The sequence below is a fragment of the Gopherus evgoodei genome, chromosome 5, assembly GCF_007399415.2.
Source record: "Gopherus evgoodei ecotype Sinaloan lineage chromosome 5, rGopEvg1_v1.p, whole genome shotgun sequence".
Lineage (NCBI taxonomy): Eukaryota > Metazoa > Chordata > Testudines > Testudinidae > Gopherus > Gopherus evgoodei.
The window spans coordinates 21,030,030-21,057,809 of record NC_044326.1 but is presented as its reverse complement, the minus strand read 5'-3'; the positions used below and the strand labels follow the sequence as shown (position 1 = coordinate 21,057,809).

Sequence of the window (27,780 nt, the reverse complement as noted above, 5' to 3'; positions counted from 1 at the left end):
CTTATGACAGAGAATAAATGGAGTTTTCTAATTGTTTGTTGATCATAAAGTCAACAGATTCCAGTTAATAATGAAAAAATTATACATTTAATATCAAAGCAACTTCAAGTACTTTCAATACAGTTTAGTATTCAGTATATAGTTTTTATTTTTTTATCAAAAGTGTATTTGAGTAGATTATTTAATATTTCATTTTTAAGTACTGTTCATTTTTGCATGGAGTTTTAAATGATATGTGTTTGGTGATCTCAACTAGCTCTTCCCAAGAATCATAATTCACACCACACAACCACTGCATGTGTTTCAAAACTGAGTCTGGCTTGGACCAAGTCAGAAATGCAGTGAATGTGTCTGGAAAATACACTACTGTATTCTCCCACAGTAGGTCAGGTTGCAGACCTTGGTATGAAGCAGTACACAACACTGCTGCTTATAAAAGAATGCCTGACCTTAGCATAAATAGTACAGTAAATTTCATTTCCCAGAGCTACTCCTCCCTAAACCATTCAGTACAAAAATAGTTACAATTAGATATATATTGCACCATTTTCCTCACTGTTATTACTTAACTCCACAAGATCTCGTATAGCTCTCACCCTGCATTAACTGTTCTCTTTGTTTCACTAGGATTACACTAAGATTTTAATTTCCATAGAAAACATGGGGAAAGGGCAACAGACACACACATAAGGTGTGTGAGAGTGGATTTCTATAACATTGTTAAATAGTGTAGTTAAGCAGCGTTCACAAAGGAAACTACACATTAGACTTGGAGATCATTTTCTCCAGTAGGTTCATCATTCTCTCCTGTAGCTGCAGGCTTTGAACTTGAATGATGTTTTGTTGATCCAGAATCCTGCGGACCTCCCTGCAGGTTTCTTCCATAGCTCTGCTTAACTTCTTTTGTTCTTCCAACATGGCTTCCATTAGTTTTAGTTTCTTCTTTTGGAAACTACAGCTTTGAAGCTTTCTTTTCTTAACTGGTCTTTCTTCAGCTCTGAAATACAAATATTTTTTCAACATTAAATTCATACATCTGTTAAACTATATCTGGCCTAAAATTCTATAGCCCTTTCTTGATCAAGTTATGTCTTCAAGGGCTGATAAGAACCAACTTTATCCTACCATAGCTTTAAGAAATTGTATTTTTTACAGTTGTATCATTTAGAAAAAGTTACTACTGAGCTTCTGGGAAAGACCCAGGAATTTCCTTGTTTTTAACAAGGATTTACTTTACATAATGCAAGGCAGAATATTAGCCTTTTATCCAGATATTTCTTACCCTTTAAGCACCAAAGTTTTATTGTGAGAGGTTGGTTGCTGTCTTTGAAGATCCGATCTTGTTAAAAATATATTTATAGTGGACTTGGAATTGTAACTCAGCTCCATAGCTGCAGTAAACATCTCATCACCAGGTACTGCTACTTTAGGGCAAGATAGTAGCCCATTGTTACAGATCCTGCAGAGCTCTGCACCAAAGAGGCTGTTCCCACTGGGGTGTAAGCCAAATCTCAAATCTTGTCCTTGCAGTACTCTCTGTGCGTCCCTCAATCAGTGTTTAAATTGTTGCCTGTAGTTTTCCCATAAGTCCACCACCATATGGGGAGGTGTGTGGTAAGAGAAATTAACTACTATTAGACAAAATAAAGTTCTTCAGAAAATCAAATAGACTAGTTCTGATCTTTGGAGAAAAATCTATGAGTTAAGTCAACTCAACTCAAAGGCTACATAAGTGGATAAGACTACACATCCAGTCATGTTATAAACTAGCTGATGTGCCTCTGTCTGGGTGTGTCAGAGCTCCCTCAACTAGGGAGATAGCATCTTTAACAGCATGCACCTGCTGTATGTCCTTATCTGAAATCTGTAGGATTGTTACTTTTTTTATTTTATTTTTTTTTGGGGGGGGGGAAGAGGTGTGTGTGTGTCACCTTCACGAATCACTATTTGCTCAATTGGTGTATCAAGAGAAGTTTCTGGGTTTTGGAATATAATGTTCAAATTTACTCAATTAGCTATGGTCCCCCTTCAGTGCACCACGTCTGGATGATCAGTGCTAGTCAGTCTTCTACACTGGGGCTTTGCGGCAGCAATGGTAAGGAAAAAGAAAGAGGGGTTACAGACAAACAGTAACTCTTGTTCCCCAAATGTATTGCCACCAAAGAACCACACTGACCTTCCCCCTTATTCATTCTCCTACTTGTAAAAAATGGTGCTTCAAGAAGTGGAGAAAAATTGGGAGACTTAAGGTGGGGTATTCAAGAAGTGGAGAAAAATTGGGGACTTAATGAAAGGGGTATTTGTATCCTCGGTCTATGGAAAATAGGGATCAAGAAAATTGTGTGTGCCTCTCAACTGCCAATCACTGCTCAAAAGGTTTCTGTGATCATGTGGCTAAGCACAAATCTCCTGGCATGTGGCTCTGTAGAGGCAATACAGTTGGAGAACAAAAGCAACTGTTGGCATGATGATCTGGAAGGAAATAGAGAAAATAATTGCTGATAAAATTTGGAGATGATGATTGGCAGAATAGTAAATAATGATGAGGACAAAGGCAGTCATTTAGAGTGATCTGTGTTCTCCTAGTAAGGTAGGCCCAGTCAAATAAATGTATTTTAATACAGCTAAATGCAAGATGAGACATCTAGGAATGAAGAATGCAATACATAATTGGGGTCTGTATCCTGGAAAACAGTGACTGAAATAGATTTAGGTTTCATAGTGGACAAACTCCTCAACATGACTTCCAAAGGTGATGCTGTGGCAAAAAATGGCTAATGCACTGGATGTATTAACAGGGGAATAGTGAGTAGGAAAGTGATTTTACTTGTGTGTATGGTATTGGTGAGACCCATACTAGAATATTGTGTTCATTTTTGGTGTGCACATTTTTTAAAAGATGATGAAAAATTGGAGAGGGTAAAGAGAAAAGCTAGAAAAATTATTTGTGGACTGGAGAAAATGCCTAAAAGAACTACATCTGGTTAGTTTATCAAAAAGAAGATAAAGAGGTGACTTGATCCTGATGAATAAGTACCTTCAAGGAGAGAAAATACTGGGCACTAAAGGGCTCTTCGGTCTAGTGCAGAAAGGCATAACAAGAACTATTGGCTGGAAGTTAAAGCCAGGCAAATTCAGAATAAAAATATTTGTGATTAATCATTGGAACAGACTACCAGGGAAATGGTGGATTATCTCTCTCTCTTGATGTCTTCAAATCAAGACTGAATATTTTTATCTAAATCATGTATTCCAGAAAAACAAGTCACTGGGCTCAGTACTGGAATAACTTAGTGAAATTATATGTCTGTGTTATACAATAGGTCAGACTAGATGATATAATGACACTTTCTGGTGTTAAAATCTATTAATCTATTAAAATAGTTCCTTCCTAACCCCCTCCCAAAACGAGAGAAATGGCAATATAGATGGCATCTCAGTGACATAAACAAGTCTATGAATTGTGTTTTGTCACTATTTTAACAATTAACAGTCAGGCATATAAATTCTTCCCCAGAGAGAAAATAAGTTTTCAATCAGATAAAATCTATTTATAGTGTAGCTGGCTGTTTTGGTTTGGTTTTTTTTGGGGGGGGGTCAGTAGAATACACTATTACATAAGGCTGTCAGATGTTCTATGGTTATTGCAATATAATGCAAGTTCTGTAAGTTCCCAAGAGCAAGACTCAAACAACAATAGGTGCCCCATTAAAAGAAAACAGAGATTCCAAATATTTATCTCATCTACAAAGTACTAAAAATTCATTTGTTCTCATATTAGTCACATTACAGCTCAGCAACAAAATGTAAGATTTTTTACAAGAGGGTCTCAGACTCTAAAGAATTCAAACAAATGCACACATCTAGCTTAAACTACTTTTTGCTTTAAAAAGAATATATATTGTACTGATCAAAATATAAATCGTGGCACTTTTTCTAATATTATGAGAGTTGAATATTAAATCCAATATTTCAAAAATTGTCATAAGATAGACAACTGCCTTCTGCTGCATTAAAGGATATTTGGGAAGGTGACAAAGCTGCCACACAAAAGCTGTTTTTGAGAACTTAAAAAGTTTTCAAAGGTTTAAAGTTCAAGTTAAAAAACCTGTTTGAAATTTTTGACTCATTCATTGTTGCAAGTAATACTTAAGATAACTATAACTAAAAAAGAGAATTATTTTCAGTTTACTTTGTGCATTTGACAGCTCTGTGTATAGCTTTGTCGGCAACCTTTCAGAAGTGGTGTGCCAAGTCTTCATTTATTCACTCTGATTTAAGGTTTCGCGTGCCAGTAATACATTTTAAAGTTTTTAGAGGGTCTCTTTCTATAAGTCTATAATATATAACTAAACTATTGTTGTATGTAAAGTAAATAAGGTTTTTAAAATGTTTAAGAAGCTTCTTTTAAAATTAAAATAAAATGCAGAGCCCCTCGGACCGGTGTCCAGGACCCAGGCAGTATGAGTGCCACTGAAAAACAGCTCGCGTGCCACCTTCGGTGCCATAGGTTGCCTACCCGTGGTGTATAGTTTCACTGTAGTTAGTTTTTCCTGCTTCTGTGTGTTTCAGAAACCAACAGGAGAGAGAGAAACATTTAAAAAAATAGAAACATACAGCGATAAAAATACCAAAGTTGATGGGAGGACTTAGGGACAGATGCAAGCTATTTTTCACTCAAGGACCCAATACTGCTTTTAATTCATTTTTAAAAAACTATATAGATTAAGACGACATTGTCCTTTTAGTGAAAAGGACATACAAAAAATCAAAAAGGATCCAAATTCTATAGTTAATTCTTCTTTCCCTTGCTGTTCATTCCCAACTGTTACTGATATATAGGATATGTTAATTCCTCAAGATGAAATCACTTCTTAGCTCAGTATTCTCCATACTACCACTAAAACAAATAGCTTCTCTTTCAACATGGCAACAGCCAGTGACTTTAATCCAGCAGTTTTCATTAGCAGCATTTCATGTCAGTCAAAATATAAGAATCTCCACCCTTCTCAATTTAAATCATCATCAAGAGAATTGATAGAATGGTAGGATTCTGGCTTCTCTGAAGAGATCAATCTATATAGCTTTTAAAAAAATTCCTTATGACAATAACAACTCCCTCTTTTTATCCCCTTCCAGAAATAGGCACCATTTATACTGCAGGTTTGTGTCATCTTTGGTCATGAAGGACAACAACTGCATGTACAAGCAGGCCATGTCACTCATCCGACATTGTTATTCAAAGCCATCAAGTTGTGTCTACAGAGCAACGTTTTTCACAGCACAACTCTGTGTCCAACTTATGCACATCCACATCAACCATGTTTGTTTAAATGGGGTCTGTAATACTGCATTGTCGGAAAATCTGGGTAGCCCTCTTATACTACTGCAGCAAGGGATAGAGTGTCCAGAGGGCATGCACATTAGTATTTCAGAGAGTAATGTTTCGGGAGGTCTTATCACCTAGATTGGTGGGAGAAAGTAAGACAAGCCAACATAATCAAATAGCCACAGTTACAGGAAGACTATAAGCATAGGTTGATGGCAAAACTAAAACATGGTTAACTGCCATATGGACATCCAGCACATTTATAGCTACCTATGTAATTAACTGGTTACATACCCTTCGAAGTTAGAATAATTTGGACTGCACACAGTCCTTGGAGTTTAACAACTGGGTAAGCACAGCTTAAATTGTTTTTGACTGAACCAGATTCTAACACTATTTGGCCAACTAATGAGAATGAAACCAAATCATTTAGAAGTGAGTTCAAAACACATTTTAACCTAGGTCTCTTAACTAGAGCACAGTTTTTAACACTTCTACACTTGCTGACCAAACTGTTTAACTCCTGTTCAGCCACAGCAGAGTGTAAACCTGTGGTAAGGCCTGTATAAATCAGGACAATATCCATCTCAGAAAACCAAAACCTTTTCTTACCATTTTTGCCCTGACCACACATCAATGAAATTTAGTTAGTGCTTTTGCATCGTTTTCCTAATCAGTTGGAACAAGAACTGTTATAAACCTGCTATTATACCACATGCCACAGATAACCTAGGACTGCATCTACATTTGCAAATTTTATGGACAAAATTCATTACTGGTGTACAGGGGTGGCTCCAGGCCCGAGCACGCCAAGCACGTGCTTGGGGCAGCATGCCGCGGGGGGCGCTCTGCCAGTCCCCGGGAGGGTGGCAGGTGGCTCCGGTGGACCTCCCGCAGGAGGAGGAGCCGTGGGACCAGTGGACCCTCCGCAGGCACGCTTGCGGGAGGTCCACCGGAGCCACGGGACTGGCAGAGCACCCCCCGCGGCATGCCGCCATGCTTCGGGCAGCAAAATGTCTAGAGCCGCCCCTGATGGTATAGCTTTACTAGTAGTAGCAATAGTAGAAACTGTAGTTACCAGTGTATCATGAAATCTTGCTTTGAGTGGCCTTTTCTACACAAACCTTCCACTATTGTACTGGCACTGGAATGAATATAAAAGAGCCACCAGTATTCTCACTGCAGGGGATGGGTTCTTCAGTCCCCCAGACTGTCAGAGGCAGATGTTTTGATTGGCTGGGTGGACCCTCCGGATAATTCCTCCCACTGAGGATCCCCTCCAGAATTTTCTCTGCCTCCAAAGGTAAAGTAGCCTAGGAGGCAGGCCTCTGTAGATTGTCCATAACTGATTAATCTTTTCTTCTTTCTCCTTTTTGTTCTAGGGTCTCTTTCCTTCAGCTCTCCACTCCTTTAGTTTGGGGTTACTAGCTTTTTAAAGGTCATTTAAATTTACTCTACAGGGCTCTGGGCATTTGTGGGAACTTTCTACCAAGCTTCTTCTCTCAAATTAGCTCCTGCAATGGATGAAAAAGCAAAAAAGAAGGGAAAAGGCTGGGTCAGTACCCTGTGCTCAGCACCTTTAAAATACATTAAAATATATATTAAAAGGGAAAGCGTTCCTTTTCTACCCTCAACCTTGGTGATACCCATTGGAAAGCAGGCCACCAGCCCACCCCAACAGGATAGCATGGTGGCAGCTGTGGACAGACGAGGGGTCCTGAAAGACAAAACATTACAAAAGTGCCCTGGCCACCAGGAGCTCACTCCATGGCCATTTATGCAGACTGGATGCATCACCAGATGTCCCATTCCAGGAGGACAGACCATGGAGGATCCAGGAACTCCAGCCAACAGAACTGGCTCAGGGTAATTTCTTGGGGTCCAGTCACCCGTCCAGCAGACAAAGCACCATGACAAGGGGCATTGCATATATCCAGGGACCTCCCTTATTCTGCCACAGGTCATGCTGCATCCGCTCTGACCCTCAGGGGTCCCAAGAACCAACAGTGTCACAACGAAACCAATATTCTACCACTGCCCCTTCCTCCCTTTACAGTGGGATTGATGTGGCCATTTTGGAGCCAGGCAGCCATTTTAGAACAGGCTCTTGGCAGAGCCTCATCAGCAGCCATCTTAGGGCCCTCATCCCACAGAAGAAACGGGCATAGAGGAGAGACAAACGTACAAGCCACTCTTCATCCATTTCCCATCCTTCTCCCTGGTGTCCAGGTGGTGGAAAAAAGGGACCAGAAAGCAGATAATAAAGAATCTGAGGTGAAGGAAATCCAAGAGGATCACCAGGAACTCTTTTTCCCTGAACAGTTTTATAAGTTGATTCTGAGAAAAGCAATTGCCTTATTGGTTATCTTCCTTGATACTCAACCAAAAAGAGTAAAAAAAAAAAAAAAAAAAAGGAGGATGAGGAGGATGTCAAAGAGTCAAAATACCCATAAATAAGTTCTAGTCAACTCTACAACTGACACTTACATTTTCACCCTGGCCTTACGCCTTAAGGCTGTATAAGCGGAATGGGAAAACCCGGCTAAGTCAAAGAGTCTGACAGAGCAAAAATCTATAACTTCCACCAGTCAAAAAGTGTTCTTGATAGTTTTACATAAAATGGACGCAGTCTTGTCAACTCTCATGAAGGACACTCTCCTGCCCCCTGAAGAGGGCTTCCCACTGACAGAAAGTGGAATCAGTTGTCTGCAGAGGCTATGAAGTGGCCTCAGTACCATTTAGTGCCTCAGCAACAGCCACCTATTTTTGCCAGAGTAGTACTTGCTTATTGAGTCCTCTCAGACATTCCCAAAAAAGTGAAAAGATCCAAAGGATTAGGCTTCTCAAAGAAAATCTCTAACATATATTCTACTTTCAGATGCTTTCAGGTTCTCCGCCTGATCAGTGGTGTCCAGTGCAGTGGCAAGAAGGTGTATTTGGCCACTGACATGGAAGGCAGATACTTCCACAGAATAGGTTTCGGTTTTCATGTCCTTAGGGGGAAAAATTTGTCAGAGAACTAATAGAAAGACCTGCTCCAAATCACAGGACAAACCCAAAAAAAAGTGTCTCCTCCTCCTCTCCTCATATTGAGCTCCCGTAACAAACTCAGAAGAGTTTTTAACTCTTTTCACTCTAGGTAGCCCATTCAAGGTTATGCAGCTTCATACAGATATGGTTGGAGACATAACAGATTATCTAAGTATAGTTGGGGGAAAGCCAGCTCCAATAAACTCTGACACATCTTCTCCACGAATGCTCTTAAGAATAATCAATGGCTACACAGCCTTTCCCTGTGAGACCATCTCTCTCTTTTTGTTCTCACCTGATTTGCCTTCACCACAGACAGATTTGGGAGAGACATCATTTCCAGAGTTATGCCATAGAACTCAGAAGGACCTTCTGCCCCAGATTTCTTCTCTCTCAATAATCAAGAAGCTGTTCTAGATTTAAAGACTCAACAAGTCAATCCACTCTCACAAGTCCAAAAGGAGACTGCTTAGTCCACGTTGGCAGCCATCACACAGGGGAATTTCTTAACCTCCATGAACTTGATGTGCACATATCTCCTCACTCGCATCTTTCCAACCCACAGACAGTACCTCCAGTTTGCACAGTACACTCTGCACATGCCATACAATGCCCTTCTTTTTGGCATGCTACCCCCCCCCCAAGTATTCACAAGGGTCCTGGCTGGTAATAGTGGCATCCCTACAAATAGATGTTATCCTGTAAGAGTCCCTTCCCTACAGAAGTCAGTCAGGGATGCTCAATTGACAGTACATACCTTTCAACAGCATGGGTTTATAATCAATCTGAAGAAACGCCAGATCACCCCTACACAGACCACAGAACACCTGGGGGTTTTACTGAACACCACACTCTCTGGGCTTTCCTCTCCAGAGACAGGCAGGCATGGATTATGGAACAAACATACAAGATCCTTCACAGCTCTCTCTCCTGCGTGAGGGACTTACTACTACATAGTATTATACTTATTTTCATGCTATACCTACCCTCATTGGCAAATTTTCATTTCAATTGTTTACACTACTACATATTGAGCTCCCCTACTCTCTGTAAGACTTCCTTCCACAGTAAATGGTCCCTCAGATGATGGTTACATCCGAAGAGGGACACCATAATGATGGATACCAATTTGAGGGGATGAGAGTTCACAGAACCGAATGCATAGTACAAGGTCAGTGGTCAGGGACAGAATCTCATTAAACCATTAATAATTTGGAACTACAAGTGATTTCTCTAGCCCTTCAGGCACTCCTTCCCACTTTAAACTCCAGACACATATTTGTATTCATAGACAATACCACTGCCATGACATACATGATGGGGGCACACAGTCATGTTTGTTACAAATGGAAATCATAACCTTTTTCATTTAGGCCGAGAGAAACATTCGAACCATGCATAACAAAAGGAAACTGAATTCCATGGAAGATTGCTTCAGCCACAGAAGAGCAGTCCAAGGGGTGTGATGTCTCCACCAGAGAGAGAGATCAACCACATAGTCCATTCCTTTTTTTTGGGAAACTAATATGGGATCTCTTTGCATCCAGCTCCAACATCAATACAAATAACTTCTATAGCAGGAGCTGAGATCTTTGGGCCAGGAGAATTGACATCATCTCCTACATGTGGCCAAAGGCTCTTCTATTTGCATCCCCTCCTTTTCCCACGATAACACTCAAGATACAACGGTCACAGCAACAACAACCTACAATGATTTTGACCACACTGCATTGGCCCAGACAATCTTTTTTTTTCAGACTTGTCTGCAGCCCCACCACTACCACTACAATTCGCTCTGGCTTTACTATCACAGGGCAATCAGTTCCATGGCACTCAGCATCTTGGAATCCTACTGCCTGATTACTGAGCAGTCACATTAAAAAAGAGTGCAGAGGTGCCGCTATTGTTTTCCACAGCAGCAGCAATATTGTCCTCAGTGCCCATTTGGTCAGTCTTTTCCTCCTCTGAGGCACCAGACTACCCCAGAAAGAGAGAGAGATCAGAAATCAGTTGGGCTTGGGGTTCGGCCAGTCCACATGACTTCCCCCGGCACCCTTCAAGCATGCATTTTGACTCCGTGGTCTAGTGCACTGTTCCAGTCATTGCTCCTCCCTTCTCATCTCTCCCCACTGGGGAGAAGCTGGCGCACTTTCACAGTGCTTGGGGCTCAATCACAATGCTTGGGGCTCGATGACAGCTGGTTCCTAAGCATCATCAGATTGGGTTATGCCATCTAGTTCCTCTCCACACCCGCTTCCCCTCCCCTCTTCAGAAGCCCCCTGGATACTGTTCCTTGAGCGGGTCCATTTTCTGCTGGCTTTGGGAGCAGTGGAGGAGGTTCCACTAGAACACCGGGGTCATGGCTTCTACTCCTGATACCCAAACACAAGGGAGAGGTAATACCCAACCTCGACCTTCACAGCCTCTACAAATATATCAGGTACATAAGGTTCCCGATGGTCACTCTGTCGACTGTTCTTCCTGCATTGCCTCAGAATGGCTAGCTTGCTGCTCTGGACCTTCAGGACAACTACTTTCATGTCGTGATTTTGCTGAGCCATATAAAGTTCTTTTGATTCATTATGGCAGTGCTCCATTTGGCCTCTCCTCAGCCCCCAGGTTTTTTACTGAATGCACGGTCATTGTTGTTATGACATATCTCAGGAAGAAGGGAATTCACATCTGAACAACTGGTTACTGAGAGCCAGATCCAGAGACAAAGTTCTTACTCATGTTGGCACCACACTGTGCTTTCTTGACCATCTGGATCTCAGTCCTGAACACGAGAAAGTCAACCTTAGCCCACTCTCAAAAATTGAGCTTATTGAGGCCCTGTTAGAGTCCATGACATCTAGAACATTTTTGCCCACCAACCATTTTCAGAGAATTCACCATCTTTGCCTTAGTCTGCAGTCTTAGCCTTCCATGACAGTTTGGATGTATCTGAGGCCTTGGACCACATGGCTGCTTTCATGCAGGTGATCCAGTTTGCAAGGTTGCATCTTTGCCACCTTCAAATGTGGCTCAGGACAGTCTACCATCCTACTTTTCATCCTCTAGACTAACTGGTTCGTCTTCCTTCACTGATCCTGGACTCCCTGCCATTGTGGATGCGTCCAGAGAATGTTTGCCAAGGCATTCCCTTTGTCCTGCCCTCTTCAACCAAGTCACTTATTACCGATGCCTCCCTGATAGATTGTGGGGTGCACCTGGGGTCACAAAGTACAGGGATGGTGATTGGAACAGGAGGCCTCAGATACATCCAAACTGTGCTGGAGCTTTGGACCATCTCTAATGTGTGTCAAGCTTTTTGGTACTATGTCACAGATTCAAGTAGTTCACATACTTACTGACAGTACCACTGTGATGTACTATGTAAACAAACAAACAAAAGGGGAGCACACTCTGGGTTGCTATGCCTAGAGGCAATCAGGCTGTTGCAGTTCTGCATCAAGGAGAACATTTCTCAATAGCCATTCACTTGTCTGGGGTTCAGAATTATCTCACAGACCATCTCAGCATACTCAGCAGGTATTTTTCCCGGAGTCACAAATGGTCCCTGAAGACAAATGACCTTTTGGTCACCTTCACTGCTTGGGGCATCCCAATGATCAACCTGTTTGCTACAAGGGACAACAGGAAACATCATCTGTTCTGCTCTTAAGAGGGCCTGAAGTACAGGCTTCCTGTCTGATGCTTTCCACTTCATCTGGCAGTTGGCTGTCCTGTATGCCTTTCCCCCAGTCCTGATCATACCTCAGGTCATCCTCAAGCTCAAGGCCAATTGGGCCATGCTCATTCTCATCGCCCCAGCATGGCCAAGACAGTGCTGGTTCTCCGACCTTTTCACGCTCTCTATTCAGCCTCCCATACTGCTTCCTCCCCATCCCAACTTACTCACTCAGAACCAAGGCATGCCTTGCATTCTGCACTCAGCTCCCTGCATCTCACGGTGTGTCTGCTGTATGGCTGAATGAGAAGGAAGAGCAGTGGTTGGCAGCTATCCAACAGGTCCTCCTTAACAATAGAAAAGGATCCACTAGGACAGCCTATCCAGCTAAATGGAAATGATTTGCTGTATGGTCATTAAGCCAACAGAAGCCAACCAATACTGGCCTCTATCCAGGACATTTTGGAGTACCTGCTGTACCTTCAGTTGTTGGGGCTTGTGTTTAGTTCATTGAAAGTGCATCTGGCAGCGATAATGGCATTTCATCCCCCATTCAGGGGGAAAAAAATCAGTCTTCTCCAATGCCATGGTAACAAGATTCTTAAAAGGGCTCCTTTGTCTACATACACCCAGTCTGAGAGACAGTTACTCTGTGGGAACCTTAACTCAGTCCTAGCATCCTTATTGGGATCTCTGCTCGTGCCCCTGGAGGCTTGTCCCTTTCTGTTTTGTGTCAGAAAACTGCATTCCTGGAAGCGATAACCTCTGCAAGAAGAGTGAGAGAGCTGCAGGCTCTTATAGCAGAGCCTCCTTATACACAATTTTCCAGACAAGCTGACTATGATTCACTCACAATTTTTGTCTAAAGTGGTCTCTCAGTTTCATTTGAACCACATGGTATATTTACCTGTGTTCTCTTCTAAGCCACACTCATCTCTGGAGGAGCAGCATCTCCATACCTTAGATGTCCAGTGACGGACATCTTTTATCTGGACCATTTCATGCTTTACCTCGTTTGTGTCATGTGCAGATCACATGAAGGGTCATATCGTCTCTTTGAAGATGATGTCCAAATGGATAACATCCTGCATCAAAAATGCATATGAAATAGCCTCGGCTATGCACCCTCAGCAGATGTGAGTTCATTCTACGAGGGCGCAAAGAACATTCATAGCATGCCTCAGTGACATTTCCATATTGGACATTTGCAGGGCTGCTATGTGGCCATTGATACATACATTCACAAACCATTACGCCATAACCACATCTTCCAGGGCAGATGCAAGAACTGTGGACCTGCAGTCCTTATTTAGGAAGATTACAAGCACTATTTCCTGGCGAGGGATACTTCTTGTGAGTCACCTAAGTGGAATACATGTCTGCATCTACTTGAAGAAGAAGAAACTGTTACTTACTGTAACGTGTTCTTTGAATCAAATGTGTATTCCATGACCCACCCTCCATCCCCTCTGCATCGGAGTCTTGTGTCCGGGCGTTTGGTGAGAAGGAACTGAGGGAGGGGCAGGGCGGCACTACATCACATAGCCAAAGGAGGACTTATGGCCACAAGATGCAAGTGCCTCCTCTCTGTGGGTACTGCTAGGCAAATTTATCCTGCTTCAATGTGCTGGGCAAGCACATACCTAAGTGGAATACATGTTGGCATCATATCTCAAAGAACCATAGTTACAATAAGTAACCATTTCTTTCATGACTCCCTTTCAGATAGCTGCATCTTTTACATTATGCTCTTATAACCCACTCAAAAATAGTTCTAGTGCAAAATGAAGGTCATTCTATTCCCAGATACAAAAGGCTGTAATACCTATCACAAATATCACTTTTAGATGCTGGCAGTCCAAGGTGAAAACATCCTGCAGATTTTCCTCAAGTGAGATGGATGAATACCTTAAACATTATTTTTGTGTGTGAGAGAGCGAATATTCTAGTGATTGCATTTAGAGGTAGATGTGTTTGCAGACACAGTGAATTTTATGTTGTTAAAGAATATTTGCAGAAATCAAATTTTGAGTTTGCAAAAGAAACATGATTCTAGGAGTTATGCTGATCCAGTCAAGAAGTTTGAATATCAGACATCAAATACTTACAATGAACTGCTAATTGTACAAGAATTACTTGTGAATTGATATATGGCTACAGACCAAGAGTTATTCACAGACATGACTCTGTAAATACTTGCAAACAGGAAATACATTTAAAATCATCAGCTGCTTGGGGACAGCCAAACTCACTGAAAGACGTAGTCTCAGCTCTACTCCCTCAGCTCTCAAACTACTCAAATGTAGGTCTGAAAGCCCATTAATCCAGACTAGTTTGTGTGGTTTTTATTCTAGTTCAACAGTTTCATGATTGTATGACTGATTTGTAATTTCACTGTTATTCATAAAACTTTTGTATTGCACAGCCTCATGATAAGGATCTCTATGATGAACTTAATATTTTCTTCTGACAGAAGACTGCAATCAGTTCTTATTTCCACCACATTTTTGGGATGAAAACTGAGACCAGTGAAGTCTGAAATGTGAGTCGTGTCTACAACACTGCTTTAGGCTGAAATCATGCTGTCCAGGGGATTCAAATGTTATCTACAACGGAAAAGCATGTTTGCATTCCTCATATTATTTAATTATATTTAAAAGTGATTGCAATGCACTTTAAAAGATGCTTATTGGAAAACTGAAGCATAACTGATAATTTCATCGAGTCTCAACAAATACTTGATTTGCATTTTTAAAGCACGTGCACACTCTCTCTCTCTCTCTCTCTCACACACACACACACACACACACACTTTAATAATAGTTGACTATTGAAATTTCACACTCATACTGAAGGTAATAAAAATGGCTAGAGCAAGGCAAAATGCAGCTAAGAAACATGTAATAATTCCTACATTGTTATACATATGCACTGTAGTACTAGTCTAGGCCACGCCTACCTTGATAGAAATGCTATGCTTCTCATAAGCAGAGGAACCCATACTAAATTTTGACAATATTGCATGGCATTTTGTGGTGCTGACGTGCCCCACAGACAAAAATAAACAAAAACGAAACCCTTAGTCTAGCTATTTAGGTAAAGACCAGCAAACTCATCTCACTTGTGACTTAAGAAAAGCAATGTCGAGTGATTAATGTAAACATTCTAGAGTTTTCCAATTACACAACGGAACTAGTCTAATGTATGAAATATGAGAAAGGAAAATAAATTCCACCTCAACTTATAAGAAAGTAAGCTTGATGAGCTCTCTGAATGTTCATCTTCAAAACATTCTTCCCTTCCTTCATATGTAAACTGGTTATATGGCAAATACAGAGGTGTAGACTTAGCTGATGGAGATTGCGAGGCCTCAGTCTGTGATGTAGAAGGGCCTGGTTGCTGACTTTCATGCATTTTCACATCACTGTGGTCTGTTACTTTAGACAGGATTCTATCAATGGTTTTGTAATAAGGCCAGTCCGGTGCGACGGTTTCACTATCAGTCATGCATTTTAATTTCCTGAAAAGGCATACAAGAGAAAGGTCTGATAACACAGAAACAAGCATTTCATACAGATGTTAAATCTCTATTTCAAAAATCTGTTTCAGTCACAAAAGATAACTTGATCATTTTACAGGCAAACTAAAAATCCTTAATAAGAATAAAATTAGATAGCAGTTTTTGGCCTTTGATATCAAGTGAGATCATCAGTTTATTTTCATGATTTCATCCAGTGATGAAAAGGTGCACATTACCCCAAGTTGAGTTCAATACCAGTGCTAAAAAATAACAGCTTCTACTAATGAAGAGAATCCATTAAAATAATTCATAATGAATATGTTTGTTATAACAGTGCTAGTTGTTCCCTCTTACAAAATGACAAATCTGATCAGGGTTTAAAATAGCATATTTTAATAAGAGTTAGTGCAATGGTCACCTGGAGCCTCTGCCAGTTGATCACGCTCTCTGGATGCTAAAAGTCTGGCGGTGCAGTTGGGCTAAGGTAGGCTCCCTGCTTGCCCTGGCCCCACGCCGCTCCCAGAAGTGGCCAGCATATCCCTAAGGCCCCGGGGGAAAGGAGAGCCAGGGGTCTCCACACGCTGCTCCTGCCTACAAGCACCACCCCTGCAGCTCCCATTGGCCAGGAACAGGGAACTGCGGCCAATGGGAGCTGCGGGGGCAGTGCCTGCAGAAAGGGGCAGATCCTAGGTTGCATTTACATTCAAAAAGTGATCTTGTACATAAAAAGGTTGGAGACCACTGGGCTAGTGAGAGCAGGCCATCCCTCTGTAAATGGAATTAGAACTGACCAACTTTGTCACAGGCTTTACTCTAACAGATAATGGAAATTCTCCCTTAGATAAAGTGGCAGGGGAATCTGGAAGAGGAGGAGGATCTGAAGATGCTGGAAAGTTCTGAATGGCTATGATCATCATGATGCCCAGAGTGGATATAAAACAATGCTTTTTATATATATTATGTGACAGACCCAGGTCAGTGGGGTACAGGAGTCTGGTAAAGGGCAAATATACCGGTCACTGGATGAGTAGTTTTCTGTTCCCTGAGTGACCAGAGCAGGGGCTGCACTAGAGTAATCAGGAGCCTGCTAGAACCAATTAAGGCAGACAGACAGATTAGAACACCTGCAGCCAATCAAGGCAGGCTAATCAGGGCACCTGGTTTTAAAAAGGAGCTCACTCCAGTCATGGAAGAGGGAGCCAGAGGAGAGGAATTGTGTGTGAGGAGCTGGGAGCAAGAGGCACAAGGAGCTGAGAGTGAGAGGGTGTGCTGTTGGAGGACTAAGGAGTACAAGCGTTATCAGACACCAGGAGGAAGGTCCTGTGGTGAGGATAAAGAAGGTGTTTGGAGGAGGCCATGGGGAAGTAGCCCAGGGAGTTGTAGCTGTCGTGCAACTGTACCAGGAGGCACTCTGGACAGCTGCAGTCCACAGGGTGCTGGGCTGGAACCCAGAGGGCAGGCCCAGGTTCCCCCCAAACCTCCCAACTCCTGATCAGACACAGGAGAAGCTGATCCAGACTGTGGGGGAAGATCACTGAGGTGAGCAAATCTGCCAATAAGCGCAGGACCCACCAAGGTAGAGGAGGAACTTTGTCACTATATATATCACACATACATACACACACACTTCAATATTATTTAAATTAGATTTTTAGAATCTAAATGACTTTTAAAATAAATCTGTTTAAAATTAAATTTGAAATTATGACACCCTATTTTAAGGCCTAAACTCACTATAATCCATTAAAATCATTTATATAAATAAAAATATCAGTGACCCTGCCTCAAATTTTAATGAATTAAAGGGTGCTGAATTATTAATTACATACAGAATCAGGGCAGAAACATCTTTAATTTCTTTGGTCAAAATCAAACTTTAAAATATGTCTCAATATCATGTGCTGCATTACTAAGTATCCATATTGTTCTCAGTGTTTATGATGGACCTAATGTTGGTAGTTACATTTTCCATATAATGTACTTTTAGTTTCTGTTGTGCAGACAAACTTTTGCTTTAATTATTTTTAGTTTCAGTTAAGATAGAAATCAGAGAGAGAATATTTCCTTCATTTGGACTAGTCATTTGAAGTCGAGAAACCGATTGGACGTTGAAGCAGCACAAATGCTTGTTTCCTCTTCCAATCTATTAATAAAAGCCAGGTGGAAGAAAAGAACTACTAATTCTAAAAATATGAAGGATGTGAGGCCAGGTTTTCAGATTTAGGCACCTAAAGATGCAGATAAAGATGCAGCTGTCTAAAGAGTTTTTCAGAAATGCCTATGTTGATTATTTCTTTAATTCCCATTGATTTCAATGGGAATCAGGCACCTACCCTACTTATGCACTTTTGGAAACCCAACTAGGCATCTATCTACATCTTTAGGCATTTAAATGCCTTTGAAAATCTTGCCCATGGTGACCAGAACCAATTTGTCTAATCGCTAAATACACGTAATACTTCCTTTGTTTAATAAATCAGTTGATTTTACATAGAAGCATAGAATCGAAGGACTGGAAGGAACCTCAGGAGGTATTCTAGTCCAATCTCCTGCATTCAAGGCTGGACTAAATGTTATCTAGACCATTTCTGCAAGGTATTTGTCTAACTTGCTCTTAAAAATCTCCAGTGATGGAGATTCCACAACCTCTGCAGGCAATTTATTCCAGTGCTTAACCACCCTGACAGGAAGTTTTTCCCAATATCAGAAGTTAAACAGTTTCTCACTTCTCCCTGTAACAACCTTTTATATACATGAAAACTGTTGTGTTCCCCCTCAGTCTTCTCTTCTCCAGATAAACCCTTTTTTTTTTTTCAGTCTTCCCTCATAGGTCATGTTTTCTAAACCTTTAATCAGTTTTGTGGCTCTTCTCTGGACTTTCTCCAATTTGTCCACATCTTTCCTGAAGTGTGGCACCCAGAATTGGACACAATACTCCAGTTGAGGCCTAATAAGCATGGAGTAGAGTGGAAGAATTACTTCATGTGTTTTGCTTACAACACTCCTGCTAATAAATCCCAGAATGATGTTTGCTTTTTTTTTGCAACAGTGTTACACTGTTGATTCATATGTAGCTTGTGATCCACTATGACCCCTGGATACCTTTCCGCAGTACTCCTCCCTAGGCAGTCATTTCCCATTTTGTATATGTGCAATTGATTGTTCCTTCTTGCATTTGTCCCTATTGAATTTCATCCTGTTTGCTTCAGACCAACCTAAAAAATATGTTTCCAGTACATTTAAAGTTGTTTAATTTAACTAATAAAAACAAACAATTTAAAAATGCTGTTTTTGTATATTTTTAATTGAATTCCAGGCTGGTTCTGCCAAACAGAAAGAGATTTCCACCGTCTGGAAACAGGAAAAGTACTAGGCTTGGATAGCCGGTACAGTCCTTTTCTTGGGGAATACCACAACACACTTTTTGCTGGGTCCATCTGCTGGTAGAAAGATATAACACCCACTGCTTCAGCTGCCACTAGGACCATTAGAGGAAAATAAAACTTTAACAACATAACAATGGTGACAAATAGAGATGTGAGTGTGGAAAAACTCAAGTTCTTCCTTTCCACTGATCCAGCATGTGGCTAGCAGACTAGGATGACATGACAACTACTGGTGGGAGGGAACTTAGTTAAGAACAACAAATTAGTTTGTTTGAGTTTTTAAGTAGTTAGTGTTCTTCTCTGAATTTTCAAGGTCTGATGAGCTTTTCCAGCTACAGGTGAGCTGCATATAGCAATGCATAGCAAAGCTTGCACAGTATAGTCTGTATTCTTATTCTCTCTGTGTAGTCAAAACTCTTGCTGTGATTTCACAATCAGATCAGATCATTGACACAATGTTATGGTATGGCTTCTTTGTTACACAATATCTAGCTATAGGATAGACAATAAATTATCAACTTAATACCAAATACTTTTTTGTTTAGTTTTTCAAATTCTTTGCAATAAAAGTATTTTTCTTCTATTGCCATACATTGCTAGGTACACACTGTACACCTCTATATACTTCACCAGGGTTTCCCCATGTAAGTTACAGTATTGGCAAGGCCTAACGTGCTCAGATTTCCTTGTTTTAATGCAGAACATCTCAAATTGTATTATCAATAAACTACAATCTTCACACTAAATAAAGACTATAACAATAATTAAAATGTGAGTTTTTGGTGGGAGCTGCTGTTTATTGAACTTCCAAGTCTAAATTAGGAACACTGGGCTCTTTCTGATTGAGTAGAGATGTTTAAGGGCAGGACTATTCTGTTCTGATTCAGATTCTTTGACAATTACTGCTCTGCTTTCAGATGTCATCAGCCTCTTTGTCTCTACAACAGTACTTAAATTACTCCTCCTGTATCACAGTCATCCATTATTATGATTTTGAGCTAAATCTCACATCCTTACTCCAGCAAAATTCCCATTAAAGGGAGCAGATGTTTTGCTTGAGTAAATATGTCAGGATTTTATTCTTTAAGCTTAAGTTCAGCTGTGTACCATGGCCCTCCCTTTATGTAGTACTATCACACTTTTGAAGAAATATCCACAGATTTGTCCATCTGCTGCTAGAGGATGCTATTATTCGGAACTAAATAGGTGTCCAAACACTCCTCTCACTCTAAATGCAGTGTGTGGATTTCTACCTTGCTCCCATTGCTGCTTACTTCAGCAACAGACTGGGAATATTGATCCCCACTGCAAACTGGGCCGGAGCACTCTGCTTACTTAAAAGGGGCAGCAGTGAAGCTGATGGAGTCTGGACTCTGGGGTGGAGAAAGAGAAAAGGATGATACTAAGGGGAAAGAAAAAGATAGGGAGGGGGAGTCCAGAACCACGGAAAAGAAGTGGGAAGATGGCCTATAGAGGCAAACAAAGCCCGCATTGTGTAAAACAATAGCATTTTATTCCAACTCTTTGTCTCCTCAACAGCACTCAAATTACTCTCCCTGTATCACAGTTGTCCATTATGATTTTGCCAGAAGCTGGGAATGGGCGACAGGAGATGGATCACTTGATGATTACCTGTTCTGTTCATTCCCTCTGAGGCACCTGGCATTGGCCACTGTTGGAAGACAGAATACTGGGCTAGATGGACCTTTGGTTTGACTCAGTATGGTTGTTCTTATGTTCTAACTCTGCTCCACAAAAGCTTTGTAATAAAATGATCAACAGTAAAATAGCTAAGAATGTTAGTATTAAATGATCATCACTGGTTTCGGAGTTAACTCCTCTCATTTTAGAATCTTTTGCTGAGATTGGAAGTGGAGTCTAAGTAGAAAAGTGGGACAGCTGAGGCCTCTAACCTCTATCAGACCACATTTATCCCTAATGTAGCTCAACTGAAATCAACTGAAGGGACGAATTAAGATCACTGCTACTATCTCCCAACTTAGTGAGTCAACATATGATCAAGTCATTGGAGGGTTTTCTTTGCAACTAAACGCAAGATTCTTTTTAATGAAATATTAAATTCTTTAGAAATGGACAGGACCAGAGTAATGCTAGTATAGTGTGTTATCACCTACCTACTTAGTCTAACCCAGAGGCAGTAGAGGGGTGATAGGACCCATGAATAAGGCTCAGATTTTGTCATGGATATTTTTTAGTAAAAATCACGGACAGGTCACGGGCAATAAGCAAAAATTAATGCAGCAGCACAGAGCCAGAGCAGACCAGAGCCAGGGCAGTGCAGACCAGCCGTGCTCACAGTTACAGTGGGGAGCTGTGGGCCCAGAACTGAGGAGTGAACACCCTTTGTGCCGCAAGTAACACTGGAGCCAAGTGCGGTGAGCAGCTGGGAAGAGTGAAGGAGGACCCGGGACAGAGGGCCCAGTGTAAGGAGATATCGTCAAACAAGAGGTCTTGCAGGCTGGACTTGGAGGGGGACCATGACCTCGTTGGGAGGGCCGATGCTGGGGAGAAGGGTTCCTGCTAGCTAGAGCCTAAGGGCGTGTGGCAACTGCCAGAGCAGGTGTCTGACCCACAGTATCACCGCAGCACAGCCAGTGCTTGAGAAGGAGGCCTGGGAAATGTGAAGAATAGACTATGAACTTCCCTCATATCCCAGAGACTGCTGTTTGTGGTTTCCCCATGCCAACAGGGCAGGATTACTTGTTTCCTTTAACCTGTCTCATTTTTTCCTTATTTTTATTACTGTCTTGCTCTTTAATAAATTGCATTTGGTTTGAACTTAATGTAGTGCTCAGTAGGCCAGGGTAGTGGTCGTTGTGGAGAGAGTACTCCAGACTGGGGACACCCTAGCTCCTGTCCTAAGTGGCCATGACAAGACTGGGGCTCAAGCCTCCCAGGAATCCTGGGACCACCTTATTAGGGCTACAAGGACTCTGCCACATGGAAGAGGAGCCTTTGAGTAAAGGGAGCTGGAGTGAGGGCTCAGATCCTTTCACTATCCGATTCCACAGAGGTACTGCAGAAGCCAGGAAAGTTCCCCACAAGAGCAGGACCATTCCCCCACTTACACTTATATAAACTAAATAGGCTCAGAAACTATTTAATAAGATACAGATTTTTTTCATCTCTAAGACACTAGTTTAAATCCAGCCCAGATCAGAAGTCACTGAAAATGATCTCAAATGAGTTAGTGATCTCAGTCCAGTTCCCAGTGGACAGAAATGCAAGGTACAAAATAACATTACTACCACAACTGGCAATCTTGTTGGCCATGTTATTACAGAAGAATCAACAACTGAATGAGCACTGAGATCTAACTAACCACTTTCCAGGACCACCTGTCATCTGGGTTGAGGCACACTGGTGGAGCAAGTTGTACTTATATTGCCTGTTTTGTGGATAACTAGGACTGTATTCTCTAAATCAATTAATCCAGAATTTCATGAGTTTTAAAATAAAATTACGAAAACATTAAATTTTAGGAGCGAGTTTTTAAAGACCATGACCACTTAGAACAAATGCATATAATCTATAACTTCATTTTTTTACTCTCTCTGTTCAACACACTATTGCTGGGTTGCAGGGACATTATTAACTTATTAATTATTATTACTATGGTATTTGTTTGATATTACTACTAGTCTGGAGGAATGGAAACAAGCTTCATCTCCTGGGGTTTTTGAAAAAAGCTTTCAAAATAAATAATAAATAACACTGTTCATGCACAAATCAATGACACAGGAGATAAACATGTAGGAAAGCACAATACTTAAATTGTGGGTCTGCTATGAATTATTGAAACCGAAGAGAAAGCTGGTAAAATATTCAAATTTAACTTTCTGCAGTAATTTGGCTGCACTTCTCTTTTGGTCATTTGCTGCAGCAAAGGTCAGGAGATTCCACTCATTTAATATCATGGAATATGGTGATAGGAATACAACAAGTTACTATGTTTAATGCTATCATGTACACATGAAAATTAAAAAAAAAACTGTAATTCAGGATCATGAGGACTGATTCAAATTTACCAATGATTAACATTAATTGACTGCAATTCAAATTAAAATGTAACAGTTGCATCCTGTTTCACAAATTTTTGTGGGGCAAGAGAGAGGAGCTGGTTCAAAAAATAATTAATTTTGCATTCACACAGCCTTTATTTTTAAGTATCAAAAGGAATAGTCAGAACTATCATATGTTTAGTGTGCATATTCTATAATCATTATATCATTAGTAAAATACTAATAGCTCTAAAACTTGTCTCTTTCACCAACAGAAGTGTCCAACAAAAGATATACCTCACACACCCTTGTCTCTCTAATACTGTACATTGGCACACATTAAGGTCAATATATTAGTGATGCTAGGAATATATTTTCTTTTAGAAGGACTAATTGTAGATTTGTGGGTGCTGAATGCCCAAGTAGCCAACACAGTAGAAAGAACTTCAGGACATATTCTAAGTGATTCTAAACTGCAGGAGATGACTTAGTATGTAAGCAGAACTTTTGATACTCATTTATCAGAAACCTTAACTTTCAATCCCAGCATGCTTGACTCAGCCCTTCACCTACCAAGATAGATAGATGGGAGCACATGCAGTTACTGCACAGATGCCTTTCACACAGAACATTAAAACCAGTGTCCTATCTGCCCTAACTAGATACTTAAGTTTCCATGCATTTTTTCTTATAGTAGGATTTTGCCCAGCTGCATCTGCACTAAATTTTTCATGTAGGTTAGGCCTTTGGTTGCTGTGGTGAATGAAGTGATTCCTTTATGTATTGCAGACAGGCAAACATTTATTTTAGGCAAGGTGCTTATTACCATGAAGTCACTGGGACTATTCATAATAGTACATAAACTGCCTACCAGATCAGACCATCTATTCCAATCTCCTGTTTCTGACAGTGGCCAATACAAAAAACTTCACCAGAAGATGCAAGAAACCTCTTAGTGGACAATCATGGAATAGACTGCTCATAGCGAAAGTTTCTTCCTAGCCCCAGACAATTCATGGTGCATGAAGATTTATATACTTTATATGTTTTTAAAATTATATCTAATTTAAATGACCAGTGTTCTCATTATCCTTACAAAATGTCTAACCTTAAAAAAAAAAAAAAAAAAACTACTTAGCTCTTGGTCTCAATGATATCTAGTTGCAATGAGTTCCACCTGCCAATTATGTGTTTTGTAAAAAGTATCTTCTTTAATTGGTTTTAAATTTTATTGAATAACTTTGTTATTATAGGGAAAGGGGAAAGAGGAGCACCTGGTTTACATTCTCTATACCATTTGTTACCTTGCATGCCTCTGTCGTGTTGCCTTTTATTGATTTGTCTCCTCTTTAAACTAAAAAGTCCCAAACTTTTCAGTATTTCCCCATCTGGAATTCTTTTCAAGGGAAGGACTTACCATTGATTTATATAACAAAATTATTTTATTGTAGTATTATTTTTAAAACCTACTCCTTATGCATTCTAGCATTTTGTCTGCTTTTTAGACCGCTGCTGCATAATGAACAAAGACTTCCATTGAGAACCATGAGTATACATTCAGTAGCAACATTTGCAGGATCAGCCATAAAGTGCTATGGAATCCTTCAGGTTGAAAGGCATTATGATAAATATGTAAGAGGATTATTAAGTACAAATTTACCTATTTTCCATTTTAGATCCCTGAAGCTGCAAGTCCCCATTACCTGCTCCATGAGATGTCCCAGTATGCAGTGCACCAGCAACATCACATTCACCATTAAATACACCTGTATCGTAGAACCAGCAGAGGTGCTCAGGTACGTGGCTGCCTTTTTTACATTGTAGAGTTGTTTTTGGTTTGGTTTTTTTTGGGGAGGAAGTAATATTTTTCTTTCTGAACTTGTAATATGTGGATAAACAGCAGCATTTTCTGGCTCCATGCTCTAACCTGATTCCTTTTGATGGTAACATCACTGGCAAACTATTATTATGATGATAAGCACCCTATTAATACCACAGACAGATGATAGACAGATATTTCATGAAATAAAAGTCTGCAATTTGAGATGGTGGAGAGAAATAATAATAATTAAGATGCTAAGTGACCTGGTTATCCTGCTACTTTTGCTCAATACTTGTAGATCAATTTTAACAACTCCAAATACTTGTTACAAAATACTATCTGAATACAGAGCAGTTTTCACACTTTCCGTGCCCTCCATTTCAGTTCACACCACAGTGCACTGAAACATGATGCATGACGTGATCTCCAAGTATCCTCCAGACACCCATAACATGAATTGAAACTCAGGTGTCCAAAAGCAAAGCAGACAGCAGAGTGGTAGCCAGTAGGTCCACTGTAATGTTTCCCATCTCCACATATTAATGAAAAATAATTAGAAAACACAACAAATTGGGAGTAATCTCTTTTGCTTGTCTGTTTACATTACATTGTCTTCAAATAATATTAGGAAATTAAGTCTCCATTATACAAAAAAAAAAATCTGACATTTATAAGTGTATTTCTGACTCCATAATATATTAAAACAGTAACATGCCAACACAGGAAAGTCTTCAGCCTCCCCAAAGTTGGCATCTTAATGAGCATTGCAGCTCAGTGCATTTTGATACACCTCACAACATGGCAGCATGCATTGAAAGTGCTTCTGGAAGTTAATGAAAACATACAGGAATGAAAAAGTAAATTTTCCTCTATAGTTTATATGCTTTACCCCCTCCCCTCCCAGTGCTGCTTAACAGAAAATATTGATTAGAAAAAATTTAGACTGTGTGATTGATAACAACAGAAAGAAAATTCAGAACAAAGGCTTACAGAAACAACCACTGCACATAGCCATTACAGTACTCGAAATATCATGAAGTATTTCTGGACACCTGTAAAACCTAGGTACAATGGGATGAATTTGTTAGCAGAGAGGCTTCATGATTTAGTGAACTAAGCAAAGGCCTGGTAGTCAAGAACTACTGAGTTCTAATTCTGGGTTTGAGGGTGACTTGCTTTGTAACCTTGGGGAAATAATTACCTCGGTTCCAGTCTCCCTATCTGTAAAATGGTGAGGGATAATACTTTCTTACCTTCCTCAGAGAGGTATGTGAAGATTAAGTAGATGTTTGTAAAGCACTTTGAAGATGTTAAGTGCTGAGTATAAAATACCAGCTTTGGTATTACGGAAAATACCTTAAAGACAATATTAATGGGTTTGACAAACTAAGAAAGGGAAAATTCAAAGTTAAAGGGGCTTACAGCATTCACCCTAGTTTTCTATCTGATGAGTGATGTCTGCATGAAATACAGCAAGTGTGCCTCCCACCTCCCAAAAAGCAAGCAATTTTAACATGATCTGCTGCTGTAATAACCTCTTTTATTATTAATGCTAGCTTTGCATAGAGATGAAGTAAAAGAATCACATATTTTATTTTCTTGCATCACAAACACATAACTAAATGACCACTCAGGATTTCCAGTATGTGGCAGTTTGTGTCTCTCAGCGAGATTTTTTTTTAAAGCAGATATATGCAAATATTTCTGCTAAGATCTAATTTTTTCTAAACAACAAATGTGTGAATGTCTCAATCATTCGAGCCAACTTTCCCTCATGACTGACATTGCCTCATCTTTATCATGTTCTAGACACCTCTTCTCCCTTCCCCCACTCTCTTAGAGCAGTATTTACAGAGGACATTGATTCTCTCTCTGCAGATATAATAGTTGTTTCGCTAGAGCGGCTTATAGCAATGTGTGTCACTCAGTAATAAGACATCCAATTATTTTTGGCCCTGTGAAGTATTACCCTTCAACTTGCAATGCCAAAAATTGGGAACTTCATTCCTAAATAAATTATTTTGTATTTGAACTTTTACTTGTAACTGATTCTAACTGGCCACTTCAAACTGCAGCAGTTTAACTGCCAGGAACTGCTGACAAGCTAACATTATCAGTCCTCTAAACAAGAAAATCTATTTTAACACCAAATACATTTTCATTCCAATATTTCATAGCACCATTAGTTAACTATAAAGAAACAAACTTGTGCCAGAGTTTGAAAATAAATGAGAGGGAAAATAATAAAGATATAATAGTAATGGCAGGAGAGATTTTTAAAAGCGATATGAACAATCTTTAACCTTTTATCTATAGATTTCCTGTATGAGACTTTTTCTGAAAGGCAAATAACTCTGCGTCATCCCTGCTAAAATCTCTCAAAATAAAAAGAATTAACTGAAGCTTACCTGTACTGGAATGTCATATTTGTAATTTTTATCTTTATTTCCTCTCCGTGGCGAATTTCTCCAGTCATTTCAAAGAGTTTGTTAGCCATTTTCTCATAAACTTTGGCATTCCTTTTAGTTTGTTTCAGTTCATCAAAAAATTCTTCCCAAACCAGCATTAAACCTCTCATTTCTGCATCAGTCCAGTTTCTGGCCCTTCTGTGTTTCTCAGTCTGAGAAGAAACAATGTAACTGGGAATTTCTGCTGCAGCCATTGCTGATTGACCTAAAAGGGTTTTAAAAGAGGACACTTAATATAGATTGAGTTTTTAGTTTAGGTTTTTGTAGTGCAAGACATGCATATGTGGATAAAGAATTTGAATGACAACAGAACATATGAAACCTTTTTGCAACAGCTTGAAGCTTGAGTGCACAAAATGGGGCCTACATCTGACAGGCAGGAATTTAGTTAAAAGCTTTTAAACAGAGAAACGTCATTTTGATGTCACGTTTCCATAGCAACAGAGCAACTGCATAAGCTACAACAACAAAAACCTTTTAACTGAAAGCCAAAGAATCAGGACAAAGTTGACAGGCCATCAATATTAAAGCTT

At 40.2% G+C, this 27,780-nt stretch overlaps 1 protein-coding gene across 1 annotated transcript; it reads right to left on the bottom strand.

Moving 5' to 3' along the window:
* Positions 1-185: 185 nt before the first annotated feature.
* On the bottom strand, positions 186-27,621 carry MSANTD1 (Myb/SANT DNA binding domain containing 1). Its single transcript, XM_030564233.1, has 4 exons — positions 27,570-27,621; positions 27,188-27,452; positions 15,265-15,549; positions 186-997 (listed from the first exon to the last, which is right to left on the bottom strand). The coding sequence occupies exons 2-4, from the start codon at positions 27,439-27,441 to the stop codon at positions 757-759; spliced, it is 780 nt and encodes a 259-aa protein (XP_030420093.1). The 5' UTR covers positions 27,442-27,452; positions 27,570-27,621; the 3' UTR covers positions 186-756.
* Between the last annotated feature and the right edge of the window lie 159 nt (positions 27,622-27,780).

Coding starts and splice junctions, on each gene's coding strand:
- MSANTD1 (XM_030564233.1), bottom strand. CDS start 27,441: ATGGCTGCAGCAGAAATTCCCAGTTACATTGTTTCTTCTCAGACTGAG. Junction 15,550..27,187: donor AATATGACATTCCAGTACAG/GTAAGCTTCAGT, acceptor ATGCCTTTTCAG/GAAATTAAAATGCATGACTG. Junction 998..15,264: donor TTACTTTCTTATAAGTTGAG/GTGGAATTTATT, acceptor TTTGTATTTCAG/AGCTGAAGAAAGACCAGTTA.